Source organism: Mercenaria mercenaria, unplaced genomic scaffold (assembly GCF_021730395.1).
Source record: "Mercenaria mercenaria strain notata unplaced genomic scaffold, MADL_Memer_1 contig_565, whole genome shotgun sequence".
In the NCBI taxonomy this organism is placed as follows: Eukaryota; Metazoa; Mollusca; class Bivalvia; order Venerida; family Veneridae; genus Mercenaria; species Mercenaria mercenaria.
Window position 1 is genome coordinate 17,246 of NW_026463447.1, and position 17,583 is coordinate 34,828.

At 32.8% G+C, this 17,583-nt stretch overlaps 1 protein-coding gene across 6 annotated transcripts; it reads left to right on the plus strand.

The window, feature by feature from the left end:
* The first annotated feature begins 997 nt into the window (after window positions 1-997).
* On the plus strand, window positions 998-15,706 carry LOC128554609 (baculoviral IAP repeat-containing protein 7-A-like). 6 transcript variants are annotated; one of them, XM_053535884.1, is made up of 9 exons: window positions 998-1,108; window positions 3,461-3,675; window positions 3,896-4,098; window positions 4,261-4,375; window positions 4,614-4,718; window positions 5,066-5,343; window positions 6,213-6,273; window positions 8,449-8,542; window positions 12,164-15,706. In XM_053535884.1, the coding sequence occupies exons 2-9, from the start codon at window positions 3,474-3,476 to the stop codon at window positions 12,228-12,230; spliced, it is 1,125 nt and encodes a 374-aa protein (XP_053391859.1). In that variant the 5' UTR covers window positions 998-1,108; window positions 3,461-3,473; the 3' UTR covers window positions 12,231-15,706. The 6 variants fall into 6 exon arrangements, 5 of the variants coding, with proteins under 5 accessions (XP_053391859.1, XP_053391858.1, XP_053391861.1 ...); XM_053535883.1 differs by lacking the exon at window positions 998-1,108 and adding an exon at window positions 1,143-2,776; XM_053535886.1 differs by lacking the exon at window positions 998-1,108 and adding an exon at window positions 1,143-2,673.
* Window positions 15,707-17,583: the final 1,877 nt, after the last annotated feature.

The window sequence follows — 17,583 nt, forward strand, 5'->3', positions numbered from 1 at the left end:
AATGTATGGCATGCTATCCTGCATTCGAGCAAATATAAGACTAGACTAAAACTACAACAGACTTTACTTTTAGCCAATTCAGAAGGTGGTGGTTGGGGAGGAGGAAGGAATCGCAAATTCTTGTCCAAAATTAAATTGCTGCAGCAATGCTTCCGTTAACAGCAGTGGACAGTCACGTGACCTACCGACGCTAATTATAAATCCCAACGAATAGATAGAATGATCGTTATAGTCCGAGGTTCCACCCGTCTATACCTGGTCAAAGGCAGGGTGACTAGAATGACTCAAATAGATTTTAATGCGTTCAAATCACATTTTGAATCCCTTCCCGTTACAAACACCGTTCCCTTGACATTAAGTCAAGGCAAAAGTCTGGTTTATGGCTGGTTAATATGTGTGCCATAATCAATACAAGGCATATGCAGTGGAAATATCATTTATTTTGCATGACAAAAATATAGAAAATTTACATTGGACATATGTCTGCATTATTATCAACAAACATAGGTGGGGTCCAAAACGCCATTACAACTTGTGATTGTAATTGCAAGTTGTCCCCACCCCTTAGATTAATTCTATTAATCATGTTAATAAGATAGAATTCAAACATATAGGGACTTTTTGCATATTTTCTAAATCATGCGGTAAAGTTAAAAAAAGCACGCTGTGAAAGAAATTAGAAAAGAAATCAGCAAAATTCTGCCAGCCAGAAGTGCGTTTACTAAAATGAAAATGATTTTCCTTAAGCTATAAGCATGTTGATTGGCTATTGTTTACTAAATATTACATTCTGTCATAAACTTGTGAGAAAACACCTACGCATTAAGAAGGGTATTTTTTATCTTCCTGTTAATAGTTTCCCAATTATGAGCTGTATATAATTTGATTTATGGTTTCCCAATATATGATTATTAAGTGTATGTATTGGTTTCCCAATATTAAAATGATTATTAAGTGTATGTAAAGGTTACCCATTAATATATCATGGTATAAACACATGCGAGGCAAGTTTTATTTCAGCTCAACCTATAGGACGCGCTTGTAGGAAATATTGTTGAAATTTAACAGTTTAAAGATCGCTTTGGACATAAAAGGAAATTTCTTAGCTGTGAGAGGGTTTGAACCGGATTACATATCGTTTATAAGCATTTCTTGCATACCAGACGGGGATTTCCGGTATCTTTACCGGTGCTGGAAAAATCCGTCTTACACCCCGGGGTGTAAGATGACTCTCGTGCTGTAAATGACGTATTACGAACTACATATATGTAGAAGATTTATGTAGTAATATATATTTTATTTAAAAAACGGAATAAAAATTCAGTACCTTGACAGTTCCTATTGGTTCCTGATAGAATATTTCTCGATTCAAATCACGTTATTTTATCAAAAATTCGTAACGTTACGCTGCAATTGATAAAACAAAGCCGGAACTAAACATTGTTATTTGTTTTGAAACGTCATAACGTCTTTCCTGTTTACGGACGTTGGTTTCCCGCGCTTTGTTTAAATACACTGCCATATGAAATAGTTCTAAAAAGAAAGCCGTTCGATTGATTTTATTCTTATTATTATTTCTTAAAATCGGTTTTCAAGAAAAAGATTCTGTCACTGGTTATAGGTGCAGATGAAATATCCGGCTCTCGGGTAACTGTTCAGGCGGTAACTCGGCAAGGAGCCTCGTTACCGCCTAAACAGTTACCCTCGAGGCCGGATATTCCCATCTGCACCTACAACCAGTGAAAGAATCTTATAATATTAATCTTATCGGGTATGTTTTATTTTAAGATTTACCGCATTATACAAATATTACAAACATATTACTGAAATGTCAAGAAATATGAGCATTATAATACAGTAATATTCAGACCAGGGTAGAAAATGACTTTGAGTAAAATTGCTCGTAAAATCCTTCTGTCAGACAAACAGACTAGTGCACATACACCCTGTTTGAAATCAAGATATAACATGTATAAAATACGGTGTTCTGTTAGGGCCATCGTGGTTTCGCGCTGTCATCCTGATGGTGAGATCGCGTAAACACGATGTATAGACGCGAAAGCACGATGTGATAAAGCAAAATCACGATGCGATAAAGCGAAAACACGATAACAAAAAATATCGCGTCTTCGCGCTATAAATATCGTGTTTTCACCCTCGATTTTATATCATGTTTCCGCGTTTTTCACCTTCGCGCTCAGTTGGGCGAAAACACGAAAACACGATATTTATAACGTAAAAACGCGATGTTTTTCGCATCGTGTTTTCGCGATCTTGTATGGCGTTTTCGTGTTTAAGCCCTACTGATTGCGAAGGAAAAAACACTATGGGAGATCGATGGCGAAAACACGATATCTTAATATCGCACTTTCGCCTTCTAGTTGGAAATAGACTCGTGTATCGTGTATCAGGGAGTATTTTTCAGCCGGGGTTCTCGTGTTCTCTTCAACAGATCTTAAGATATTTTGCTTAACTTCCGCGGTTTATATATTGTGTAAAGACGTGAAAAATGGTGTAATAATTGAAACATACAAAACAGTATTTGCATACGTTAAAGTACAGACGCACATGTATGGATTTAGCAGAGCAATCGGGAAATTAGGAAATTCTTGTTCATTTAATCTGCGCATCGGATTCTGTTTGTATTCTGTATAGGAATATCCCTTGATTAAGGTCAGACATCAAATATTCTTCTCTTGTATTTGACTGGACTTTATTCTAGGATATGGGATTACGTGATTAAAATGCACAGATACAGATACTGAGGTACACAAAGGTAAAAGTCGTATTTTAGTTGCTTGGCGTTTTGTTTTGTTTTATTTTAGTTTCTTTTTTTTTTTTTTTTTTTTTTTTTTGTTCATACATGCCCCATTCTGCAGCTATTTTATGCTGTTTCTGCTAAAACTTTCTACTTTGTTCAAACATTTCAAAGATGAACATTATAGTCATCGCCTCTACATAATTTTTGGTGTTTGGACAAAGAAGGACGTATAATCTAAAAGCCATATACATAACAAAACGGCAGAAAACAGCTCCAGACTTCGGTTTATCTGAAAGAATAAAAATGTAGCTATTAATAAATAAGAGGACCAACTGGTCAACTGGTCTTGCGATCACCTGAGTAAATGCAGCTTACTGCATTAAACAATAAGAAGACAAGTTTTTCTCATGTAAGCCTATGTAGAGACTCCTGTGGTGGAGCAAATTTGACCTTGTGGACATGATTTGGATATCGTTCGTAATTCTCTGGTAGACAATGATGTACACGCTCAGGTGACCTACAAAACCTTTTGTGTTAGCTTAGTGTATTTCGGTATCAGTACATCTGTAATTATTTATAGTAACAAAATTCTATCATTACCTGTCACGTGATCCCATACCCTAGATTATTTGCCTATCAATACAGTATGATTTTCCAAATGTTTATCATTATTTTTATTAATGAGAATGTACATTGCAGGACGTTCATAAAAATGTCCGACACACTTGATGATGTAAAAGTCTTGCAGCAGCATGTGTCGAGACCACCGCCAATTGCACTTGGTATAAACGTAGAAAAACCTAAGTTTCCTCAATATGCAATTTATTCCAAACGCATGGAGTCATTTGATTTATGGCCGGAATACCTGCCTGTACAGAAGAAAGATGTGGTCGAAGCAGGTTTGGTATACACAGGTAGGTTCAATATAAAAATGCTTTATTGAAATTGTAGTATAATGTTACATTGAGTCATCCTAGTAAAAATAAGTTTTAAGAACATATTTCTTTTTTTATAAATACCACATATTTTCCATTTTAAGTATTTAATAATTATAATAATCATCATCATATTAATAATATTATTATTATGTACACGCATTCATTTTGAAAATAATACACATCGTTGATATAATAGGTGTTGGTGACAGTGTGAGGTGTTACTTCTGTGGCGGGGGTTTAAGGAATTGGGAAGTAGGTGATGTGCCAATGGATGAACACGCGAAGTGGTATCCGAAATGTCCTCATATTTTACTGGTTAAGGGCCAGACATACATTGACAGAATTGCTAGAGAAGAAAAGCCTGAGATAGACGGAGAAGATGGAACAACTATAAAACAGGTATGACTCCATATATTAAACAATGTTATTTTTACTCGTTTTTGCTCCATTTCGTTAAAAGGCATTTCATTATATAACGTTTTTATATTTGTTGCCTTTTTTTTGATAACGCTAACACAAGCGTCATTGGATACAAGTTAACAATTATAAGGTATTTTACAGGACTCTGTTGATTCAGCTAACCACTTAGAAACTGCGGCAGCACAGAGTTGCATTCAAATGGGTTACTCCAAAGTGATGGTTGCTAAAGCAATAAAGATATTTATGACCAAAAATGGTGAGAACTTCTTTATTATTCAACCTTTTTCTGAAACATGTGAACAGTAAACCTTCAGTTTTGATTGATGCAATAAGACTAGTTTAAAAATTTGGACGTCCAAACATTTTCCATGACTAATGCTGTAACTATTATAAATGTCATTTTATCCATATAAACGAATTATGAATTTTTTTTTTATTAAACGTTTCTTGTGATATAACTTAAATATATTCCCCCATGATATTTTTACAAACAGGAAACAGCGATTTTAAAGGCAAAGATTTGTGTGAAATCCTTTTTGATATAGAAGAATATCTCGAGGAACTAGAAAAAAGTAAAGGTAAAGGAGACGAGAAATTAGGTATGATTATTAAGTTTTAGAATTAACTAATAGCGTTTTGTGATAATCTGCCGTTAGTTACGCAAAATATTCGAACCGTGATCTATGACAACTGTAAAAGTCAGTTAAGATCAGTCTCGTTGTACATTTTGCAAACTAGCTGAATAATAATGTACATATGTATTTAATGGTTTATTTCTTCATTCTTTAGTGAAATAGCTGCTATTAACTATTAAGTATTGTGTACATGAAACATAAGATAATGATAATATTATTAATAATAGTAATAATATCAATAATAACAATGATGATAGTATTGATAAAAAATGAAGTTAGAAAAATAATAAGAACCGATGCTGAAATTTCAGGTGGAGAGAATACATTATTTATTCCTTACGAAACGGTTCTTCCAATGGAACATTACTTGTTACTGATTTTTCCAGAGCCACTCGAAAGTCTTCTTGAAGAAAAACAGAGATTAAAAGAAAATCAGATGTGTAAAATATGTTTGGACAGTCGAGCTGATTGGATATTTCTGCCATGTGGCCACATGGTCTGTCCTCAGTGTGCCCCAGCGCTTATCGAATGCCCCGTTTGCAGACAAACTATCAATGGACAGCTGAAAGCATTCTTTTCCGTAACTAATGTAAATGTTTAATGATAATGGGTACACTTTTCAAAACATTTCACAATTTAATGTATGTTAACACGGTCCTCAAGTCTTGATAGCATATTCTTATATATCTGTAAAACAGGTACTTTTGTATTCCAAAAACTTCTTTTTTCTATATAAACAAACATATTTGAGATTTAACATATCCTCTTAGTAATTCGTACTTTTCCCTCGGGATGACATTCAAATGCATGCGTCCAAATAGTAAAAATTAGCGTCTGTTCAGATTGCATGTGAACAAGTTGATAGGATTGGTAATAAGTTTATAAGTTTAAATCAAATCCCTGAAAGGACTGATAATCAGTGCTTTTTTAGTAAAAATTCAACCGATACACCTGTAGTTGTGCATAGACCGGTCATGATTTGAGCAATGTTCGTAGAGGTCCACAAGACAATGCTACATGCCAAATATCTAAGGTATGTGCATTGTGGTTGCAGACACGAAGATTTTTATACGAACGAGAAAGGAATGACAGAGAAATGCAATACATAATGTTAGATATCTCGTTTAGACGCTTTTGATACAAATTTATATTACCATGAATTAGTTTGTGATATGTATCCAAATTCTTTCGAACGAAGAAGTAAGCCGACTAAGGCACCTAAAAACGTTGATTAAAATTATATATTCAAACTTTTATTATTATAATTTTTCAAATTTTGTTGAAATTGAATGTTATCGTTTTAAAATAGCTGCTAGCTAAAGAATATTTGCCAAAGTGTCATTCTGACATTACGGTTTTTACTTAAATGGAAGTAGTTTTACCCTTAATATATGCGGAAATCTAAGATAAGTGTTGGAAACGCATGTTAGTAATGCATATGCTATTTCATACTTACAGGAAGCAAACTTACTATCCCTTGGAAGGAGTATGAGGGTACATGATCCATCTTGTCGACCAGGTAAGTGTAGATAATAATCAGACCTTTTGCGTGTATTTAAAATTTACATACAAACATTTAGCAAAGTTGCAAAACACAAGCACACAGAAAAACGCTAATAAATAGTATTATCAAATCTTACCTTTGGATCGCAGAAGATGTCCATACATGCTTCTGTCCGATGTATTGTGTGCTAACTGGAACTGATAATAAATAGGAAACGTGAAACAATAATTATTACTCTATAAATTGTTCGCGCGAAATGTCAAGCAATTGATTTTTTTTAAAAAGTAGACATAGGCAAAGAGAAAAAGTTCTACATTTATATTTGTTCAATTTTAAACTTGTATGTAACATCTTGAAAAAAATATCTGTGTCAAACCAGAAAATTAAAAAAAGACATTTTGCACCGACCGTAGAATTCCTTACAAAACATGTGGTCTTTAGAGACAGGTGGTTTCTGTTCAGAGGTGGTCTTTAACACAGGTTTGACTGTATATGGTAGAGTATCAAACAACTGTTTCTAAAAATCTGACAAGCACTTGCGCCACAGACAACCGAAGTATTCCTGTTTGGAGTTCCACGCTTTGTTATTGTTTATCTGAAATTCATACATAAATGCATATTTGGTGTCAATGAGCATGTCTTTACCTCCGCGCTGTTCTTTTCGTTCTGCAAAACTGTTTTTACAAAATATATTCCTTTACAAAACAAAAGGTGCTGACAAGTTGGCACAAACGCAGCATGTACTTTCCAGACATTTTCGCCTTTTTTCCAGTTAGCGACTATAAATTCGCAGAACGCACATCAAAGTCTGTCTGTTGAATCTTCATCGTCTATAATATTGAGACAAAATGCTATTATAATTTTACTAAGTTGGTCGCCATGGTGTGCAGGCGTTTGAAATATATAAAATAGATGATAAAATAAAACACATAAGAGCAATTTGTCTCGTTACAACAAAGTTTCGTTATCAATGTAACGTTATGCATGTTTTGATTATTTTAATTTACATTTGAATTTTGTATTTCAGCTTTTTATTCATGTGATATTGGAAAAAATGCCAGCGACCCATTATGAAAATCTATTTAAACCCCAAGACAAAACTATTTAATTTACACGAAAATTGTCTGATAGTAAGGGGGCTAAGCAACATTTTGTCGAACGTAAAATAACTTACAACCCAGGTAATCAAGTCCAACACAAGCTACTTCACGAATATCGAACAACACGCGACCAGGCCAATTCTTCAATGACTCTAACCTGATGGCATATGATGAATACATTTCCAGAATTTTCGTTTCAGTGACAGTCTTTAGACCGAACAGTCAGTGTACACTTTTCTTCTGTCAATTTCATACTTTCCCTTTACAAACTAAAGATTTATGGAACAAACCTCATTGTCCTGAAAAAGAAAAAAGAAATTAAAAATTAAATTAAAAAGGTCTGACCTCGTAAGCCCGTTTTCTTCAATAAAATAGGAAATAAACTAGAATTATAAGGCTAGAAACAGGAATATTTTTCTTGGTGCAACTTTCAAATTACCTAACTTTTATATTAAAGTAAGGCTTTCCTAAATAATTTCAATTTTTTTTATTTTTTTTTTTTTTTTGATAATAGAGGGACCAATTAGAAGATCTTACAGTTGTTTATATTTATAAAAATACAAATTGCATTCTTTTAATTAAAGTTTTCAATTTTTTAGTATGACATAGTATTTAACAGAGACTTTTACAAAATCTGTAAATTGAAAAGTACACTTTGATACCCGGCACGTAAAAATTAGATGAACAATCAGAAATGTTGAGTTGATTTCATGTTGTTTGGTGATGGCAATTGTACGAGTTCTAAACCTGATCTAATTCCATGATCGATAAATAATACGTTTATCATTAAGGATGAAGATGTGTCCATATATTGATCAGAGAAAGCCTATTCCAATACAAGTACATGTATTTTAATTAAAAATACACTGATTAGACAAATCCTTTTATTTCAATATCTAAAAGGTTTTTGTTTTTCTTTTCATTAATTAAAGTAGAAGTGAGTGTTTCATTTGAACTTATTTAATTTTTTTGCTCACGAGATATATGACATAACAATCCCTATACCCCTGACTGCTTTTCATATATATTTCCCTTTTGTCTGTTTGTACTCTTTTTTTCATATTTTTGTCATTTATCTTTTTTCTTTCAGAAGAACTACCCTTGCTGCCTTGTGGACATAGCTATTACTGTCCCAAGTGTGAACAAGAAATAGCCAAGTGCCATTTTCTGAGATGTAAAATAAGGTAAGAGTTACGGAAAATGAACATCACTCATTGATAAGTATCCCAGGAAAGTCTAGAAATAGCTGATCGCATTAAATGGCATGCTGCCGTTCGACGTTATAGGCCATTCTTTGCAAGACCAAAATATAAAATAAAAATAAACAATCACATATTTTAAGTTTTAGCTCACGTACAAAGTGCTAAAGCTTAGCTAATGTTGTCATTTCTTGTTCGTCGTCCGTCGTCGACGTGCGTCGTTAACAATTGACATTTGACTGTTAATATTCTTGAGGTCACTGTTTAAGCCAGATCTAAAGGACATTATCCTCAGCCAAAATTTTGAAAATTCAGTAGTTGACTAGGTCAATAGGTAACGTAATTTTATTGACTGGCATCCTAGCCTTTCAGTTCAAGTGGTCAAATGTATCTCGAGGGATTCTGCAGATGCTACAAATAGAAAAACCATGTTAAAACTATACTAGGATAAAACTTGAAAAATAAATTATATGTCTCCCTCCTTTAGTCTGCGACGCCTTTTATCTTCAAGTGCTGATTACATGTTCGAAATATAACACTATTTACGATACAATATCTTGGCACGTAATAAAATGTGTAAATGAAAAATCTTGTATTATGGTAAAAATAATATAGATCTGGGGCCGTATTCATAAAGCATCTTAAGTATAAGTTTTGACTTATTTAAGATTTTACTTAAGTTTAAGGTGATTTCAGCTTAAGTCTAAGTAAAAACTTAAGTCCTAGTCATAAAACAGCTAAAACGTAAGATACGTAAGAAATGACTTAAGTCAGAAAATAAAATAGTGTGGTGTATACGATTAAAGTGTTGTTTTTCAGATAAAAGCACTTTAAACATAATTGTGCATGTTGTATCTGTCAGAAATTAATGTTGTTGTTTTTATGTTTTCGTCCACAATAAAAAACAAGAATTACTTATTAAGTTGTTTAAATAAATTTCTAACCTAAGTAATATTTTAGTAAATAATCAATTTCTTATACTTATACTTAAGATGCTTGATGAATACTGCCCAAGTTTTATGACCCATGAAATTGATATATCATGAAGAATAAAGCTGTATCCATCAGACCCAGGGTATTCTTACGTCATTTGTCTCGTACGCCTCTTGTTTCGGAAGAATGAATTTAAATACCCTTGCTGTTTATTTAAACAGCGTGAAATAAGAATTGTTACCTACCGGCTTCTTTGTTCCGATGCGGTCTATAAACACCTTATAGACCGCTTAAGAGGTCCATAACAATTTCCAGACCTGTCCTACTTCTACTGTCTACACAAAAATCTCAAGTGCCTGTAGTGGGAATCGAACCCGAGTCGCTCCGATGCTAATCCAATGCTCTAACCACTGAGCCAAATTGTCGACACAGTAACGTTCGTGTCAGAGGTTAAATTTAAAGTTATGCGTAAGCGACCGAAACAGTGCAGTAGAATCATGAGAAGTCCGTGCATGACATTTACGGTGAACGCGTGACAGACTCTGTAAATATGGTATTAATTGTTTCAAAAAAAGTACGTTTTAAGTGAAAAATCCGACCAGTTTTACATATCTTGAAAACTGATCTAAACATGACTTTACTGTAAAGTTTTAACATTCAATTCTGAACAGGTCTTGACATTTGTCTGAAAGTTAATACGGGCATACTCTTCCGTCACAGTGGAGAATGATTCATGAAACAGGACTTTTTATTTTACAAAGGAAAATATTGACAATGGTATAATTGCAAAAAATACAAGCTACTGTACACAAATTTCCTCCAACTTGATTTAATAATCTGCTAAAAAAAGGTGACGATTTCTGTACAATTAACATGGAACATAAGTACTGAAGTTGCATTTTTGAAAATAACCCCGTTAAATTATTGTGATACATTCCGAGCGTGTCTGAAATAAGATTGTCAGTTTAAACACATTTAAAGGCAGTTTTTAGGTAGTGGTAATTGTTATAAAACTTGTTAAAGTACATTTCTTGTATTCTGAAAAATGTTCTAATTTTGCTGAATGTCGTTAACTCATATCGAATTAACAGTTGACATTTTTATGCCTTTAAATATTATTAGATATTTTGCACTGTACAAGGTTTCATTGATTCTATACATTTATTGACATCCACAATATAACAACTTCTTCACGTGAATCGGGTGTAGAGAACCAAAACGACATTAAACTATATAATGTTTATTCAAATCGTTGCCATGTCAATCAGAACAGAGGCCTCGAACTACAAACCTGTTAATTAGTTGTACTCATTACTTTAATTGTCAAGAAAACTGTAGGCTTTTATATCTTCTTGGTGGTTTTTAGCACATTCCACTGTGTCTTCTTGGCGTGTGCCAAAATCAGGGTATATTATGATAGGAATTTCTTGTGATAATGTAATGATAAATCTATATCAATACTTTTTATACGGCAATGTATATTTAAGCGTCAAATTAAAGAGATAATAAACTTAAAGTTTCTTAAAATAATTTTGAAAAAAAAAAAAAGCTTATAAAATACCATTTACGTCAAATTCTGACTAATTGACTAGACACACATGGATGATCTCAGAGAGAGACTATTTCCCAAATGTGCACGGAATTTTCATGCAATACAAAATTTCATGTTCTAATTGCTGACAAATACATTTACAGGTTCGTAGCAAGTTGGGCATTTTGTTTTATAAATAGTACCCGATAAAATGTGACACATATTGGCTTGTTTCTTTTTCTAACTATTTGGGTTTTTTATCATACATACACGTTACAAACGTTCTTCAAATCCGAAACCAATCTGGACTATGTAAAACAAAGAAGCATGTAGGTAAGTCAGTTATCATTCTCGGAATAGGTCTGCATTGTGTTTATAGACCTGTGAGGAGATTTGAAAACCTCGCTCGCTACGCTCGCTCGGTTCACAAATCCCTCACAGGTCTATAAACACAATGCAGACCTATTCCTCGAACAATAACTATTACTTAAAGAAATTGAAAGGAATTAATATAAGCATTTACTTGCTTGTTTTCTAATCCAACATTTCATAAATGTATTTTGCACAATGACTATGTAACTTTATCGAAAGAAATAAAATATGTTTAAAATAAAGAAATTGGATATTAGACACTTGACTACAGGTTTTTTAAACCATGCTATTTGAAATGATGTTAAATTTCATTAATCGTCTCAAGATGGTGTCTGACAATCGACGATTGTTGAATTCATCGAAGAAACTTAATATGAAATATGCCTGTCAACTGTGAATTTTAAAGTGGGTACTGACAATTTTGTAAGGTAAACAGAAAGTGAGTGAATTTAATCTATGAAAGTTTATTTTTCCTTTTTAACACCCTGTCATTCGACGACTATTTTTCAAATCAGTAAGTTATGAGTCACTGGTGGAAATTCCCTCAATTATGATTTTTATATTTTATTTTAGTTGACCTACCAAAAATCCATATTTCCCAAGATGATCTGTGGAAAAATGAAATATTTTTCACACTAAGAATTAACTTTTATTATCTTATAAATGAATATTTCAAAACAATCTATGTTTATCCTCTGTGTCATTAATATACCTATGCTGTTGAATGCAGCGGTTGCATGAGTCATCAGAACACTTTTTTTTATTTGCAGACAAATGTGGGACATTTTGCTGTGTGGACCTCTTTTGAGGTTATTCTGCAAGAAAAGAACAAAGTAAGGAGTTACTGAAGTTTACGAAGTTACACAGTTTAACGATTATACATAGGGCAAAATCTTACTAATTTTCTGTTATTCATTATTTACTTGCGTCTATCCAGGAAAGATTTTTTTTACAATGCATACTACAAAACATGAAGTGGAGTCGTGGAGTGGACTCAAAATTGGAGTTGAGTCATGGAGTGGAGTCATATTTGGAGTGGAGTGTGGAGTGGAGTTTAAATTGGAGTAGCGTCATGGAGTTGAGTCAGATTTGGAGTTGACCATGAGCACTGAGCACTCGAAAGTTTCTGTGCAGTATTTCTTCACACAGATCTTTACATTTAGTTTCCCTTTTCTCTTCTATAATACTGCAGCAGGTAGTTAGTGCTATTGTAAGTGCCGTTGGCCATTATTTTGAATGTACTTATGCGAAGGGCCAAATGGTACATATGGTATTTACCAATGTTTCTTCATTTCGAAAACGTTATTATTTTCTCTCGGTATTAACAATATAACTAGACTTTTAATCATGTTTACAATACAATTGAGTTATACATGTATATGTATTTCTACCAGCCCAGACATGGCTGTTTTAGCTAACCAAAACAATATTAACGGATGAGCTGTTAGTATCTATAGGTAATGGCTAAAAGAAACAAATTCATGTAAACGATTTCTTTTCACGAACCACCTGAATGTTTGATTTCTGTCACATAGAACAGATACATGTCACACTAGTGACTAGTAAATCAGACAGAAGAAAATCTTTCCTGGATAAGAATGCAAAGAAAAAATAAATAAAAAATGTTGTTTAAAATGGTCACAAATGTTTCCTTCATTGACGGCAATCAAATTTAAGTCAGCTGTGCAAATCATATATCTTACAATTATTACTGTTTCTTGTTGTTGTTTTTGTTTTTGCAATGCAGATTTACATAAAATATTACTCTACTGGAATGTATGAAGGCATATATATTAACATCATTTTTATTAAGAAGTGTTCAGTTAGTACAAAAATATCTTATTAGGTGTTCTGCAATTTTCAAGTGGAGTTATGAATAATCTTTCATGATATATCTAATAGAGCTCTGACAGACTTCTGCAACGGGGACGTCGCATCAGAAGCACGTATATGGCTAACTTGGCAAATGCGACAGTCTAGTTAGCGCTACACGACAAATGCTGTTTGTATAACCCCGAATTATTTAGATCAAGCATTATGTAAATGGCATGTGTTTATTTCATAAAGTAATGTGATTTGTTAATTCTCATTACTTTTGTAAAGGATATCCTGCAAAATGAGATAGGCCAATATGACCTTCACAAAGTACCCGGTGAGAGATTTTGATATATTTTAACATGAAATTTGAATACAATCTGGTTCCAACAAACAAACAAACAAACCAAAACGAACTTGAAATTTTGATTAAAATATATTTAATGTTGGCGGTTTACAACTTATTTTCATAGACATCTGTTTGTTTCAGTGCAAGTTCGAACTATTTTACACTGAGTGAATACATACCAGAAACAATATTTTCAAAAACTGATCTGCCAAAAATAAAAATATAAAAAAGATAATATTCAAAAGTGCAAGATAACTCTATTTTACATGTTTGCGGAGCATAATGTCGCCATGTCCGTCCATCCCGGAATATTTTCCTACATTTTTATGATTTTAAGGTAAATGTTTCGCTAACAACATATGCCGTAAATTGCCAATACAAAATTGTATATAACTCCTTTTACAGTTTTCAAAGGATCTGGCTGAAAGTTACAGAAAATATCCTTATGAACTGTACTTGTCCATATTGTCAGGACATACGTATACCTCGTCATTGCTCTTTGAAATGTTACAAAAAGTGAAATACTGCTGGATAACCTGTTACAGTTTTAAAGAATTTAAGACAGCTTGCTCTGTCAGGATATGGCTGAACCATAACAAAAAAAAATTCTGACCATTAACATTTTGACATTTTGAATAATAAGCCATTTTGCTATATTTGTAACCCCTGTAACAGTTTTCAAAGGGACCTAGGCCAAACAAATAGAAATGTTAGCTATTCAACATACTGTTACGCTAAAAGGATACTGCCGTATTCCTCAGTTTAAATCTCATCCAAATAAACGAATCTTTTCCCTCCTAATTATTATAGCAAAAACATTTCTATATGTTGTCATTCTTTTTTTATAATATAACTGTATACTCTTTCTAAGTCCTAAATCATTCGGGGAGCATACATTTTTGAATAAGATTATTTATAATTCCATATTCAATGCCATTTAAATGGTTTCAAGTAAACTGTAGATCAAAGATATTTTCTTTTCCTTTATATTTTAATATGATTGGGCTTATAGTTTAACGTTTGGAAGTTTACAATATGTACATTTATGTTTTATTGAAGCATTTATGCTATTAAGATATCCAATTTATCATAAATTGTATTTTATGTGTAATTCAATGTCAGTGAAAATCTTATTTTGATTTCTGTTGGAAACAATAGATTTATCATATGTTAATTTGTCATTATATTTCAGTAACACTCTTGTCAGTTTCATTTTAATGCACACATGCATCTTCTTATGTTACGTGTAATTGTTTTATCCTCCACTTCTAGTTACTGTTCTAATAATATATTCAAATTTTCTTTTAGTCTAGTTTTGAGTAAGTTTTCTCGGTTACTTAAATACATTCCGGATGTTTGATTTAATAGGTGTAAAATGAAAGAATAAAAAGACTGTGCTTTGTCACTTAAGAGATAGTCTAGAATACAGTTTCAGGTTGTTTATAAAGTTAAATGGGTAAAATAATACTTTGAATTTACCACATATTAATTAGACACAGTTAAGATGTCAAATACGTGACTATAATTAGTATAGTATATATTATTTTAGTATGTAACACGTGTACATCAATAAACACTTTGTCTGGTCTGCCGATCATTTTGGGGTTTATTTAGATTATTGAATGTGTTGCAAAAAGATGTGGAGTACTGTATTTAAACTATATTCATCGATGTTGCTCAACATGCGAATTAAACATGAAGAAGTGTGAAATACATACTTTAGTTTGCATGATAAAATAAAATGAACAGGGTTGTACATTTTCTTGCTTGAAAAAGACGATATTTGTCAAAATCAATTCTTTCAAATAGTGGTGCCTTAAAAATCTCTCATACAACGCAGTAGATATTAACTGTACTATCTCTATGAAACGTAGATGAAAAATGATTCCTTAAATCTAGTCGAAATGTGTTGTTTGTTGTTGTGTAGTTGATTTAAGTACATCAAAGTTTATTGATGTCTATGTGCAACGTTCAGAGATACAGTGACTTTTACACACTGTATTTCTTTTCCATAAATGCTCTGCATTTCATATGTGCCAATTCAGGACTGCAAAAATAGCCATATCTACTTTTTGTTAATATTTGTTTTTATATCTTTTGGGAGTTTTATATTTATTATAATGCAAAATAAAAAAAAGCTAAATATGTATTAATTGTCTTTGTTTTATTGTTCTCATGAAGGATGTTAGTTCCTAGATAAAAGTATAAAAATATGTTAGAACAACATGTCCCAATTAACTGTTTCGAAACTTAAATATGCATTTACTTTCCATAGATTCGTGTGATTGACAATAATAGTTAAATATGATTATTATTGAAGTGCGCTGCTGTCATACTTTAAACTATAGGCACAATTGCACCGTATACCAAATGTAGGGATAACGCATGTCTTTTTGTGTTATAACATCTGAAGAATCTCAAGGGATTGTTTGGTACCCGAGCCCGGTAGAGTGAGGATACCAATGATTCCCGAGGGATTCTAAAGAGGTTATAACACGAAAATAACATGCACTAACGCTATTCTAGCATAAATCGCGTAAAAACCAAGTAAATAAATACATTGTCTCTCAACGTTATTAAATTTCCATGAAATGTGCGGAAAAGTCTAAGTTGTTTTTTCAAGTTGACGTAATTTCCTTTTGAATTATCCGTTCGGGGCCGTAATACGTTTATGCTTTGCCACGGAACGCGCATATATAAAAGGTGTTATAACAGCACGTGAGCGCGAGAATCTCTGTTAACACACGTTTTCTCTCCTGTTAAAACACCCCCTAAAAGGGACAATAACAGCAGTTTTATGCTAGAATTATATTTTATGCTTTGCATATAGATATGTTATTATGTTATAATTGCGAATATGTTTCAAGAACAATAAATATGAAGCTCCTTTGAAAGAAAACAACACACATCATGCAAAATGGCTTTTTCTGTTCATGAGAGATAATGAACAGTACAACACCCTCACGATCTTAAACCGACTTAATTCATTATCCTTAAAATAGCAATATGCGAGGAGTTCAATTACCAACTGAAGTTGAGTAGATATTAAAACCAAAAGGGCATTAGTGGTACTCATGTACATTTATGTTTAGCCCTTATTGTCTTCCCGTAGAAATAATACTTATGTATGACCATTGCTACGCAGAGCAGATTTCTACTGGACGATTCTTTACACGAACTCTGCTTATGCATATTGTGACAGTAGGATGCAGTATATGTTTAAACTTGCCCAGTTTTTTGTTGTGCACTTCCAATTAGCTATCCATTTCTGTTACAGCTCTTCCTCTTTCGGTGGTATTTTAAAAAGTGTGCACAAATGTAAAGATTGTTGAAACCCTATTGCGGAAAAAACTTTTACACTCAAGGACTCGTCAAAGTTAAGATATTTAGGCATTAAATTGTGATAATTTATTATACTAAAATAGGTAATACAATTTGTGCTCATTAATATATATGTGAAAGTATGAGACATGTTTTGTCTAATTGCAACATTATGATGAATGGCCCTAATCAGTGCCAGGCAAATGAAATATTACGAATTCTTATGTGACTTGTAGTGAGCGCACAAAAGTAAGTAAACAGTCATTTCTTGTACTGTTAAGATTATAATAAAATCTGTAGAAAGATTATTTGGAAGTACAGAATTAAAAGCTGACTCGGTTTGATCGAGTGTGTTCATGAGAAGTAATGGAAAGTGAAACACCCTTCGTTCGTGTCCGCAGAAACAGCTTCAACAGAGAAAACAAAAAACATTCTGGAATTCAGTTTCTATTATCAGTCTGTCTGGAAAACTTGTATCCAACAATTGGTAACGATTATAAGGTAAGTAAACATGTAGATAGAACCTCTAGGGCCACTAGATCCCTAGCGGAAAACCTTTTCTTTGGGTAAAGCTGTTATGTTCGTACGTCAATGTATGTAAATATGAAAGGAAATGCTTATTTTGTAAGTCGAGTAATTTAAGTATCTGAGACGTAACTCATATAATATAACAGAAGATTATGTGGAAGCCGCCTAACGGATGCC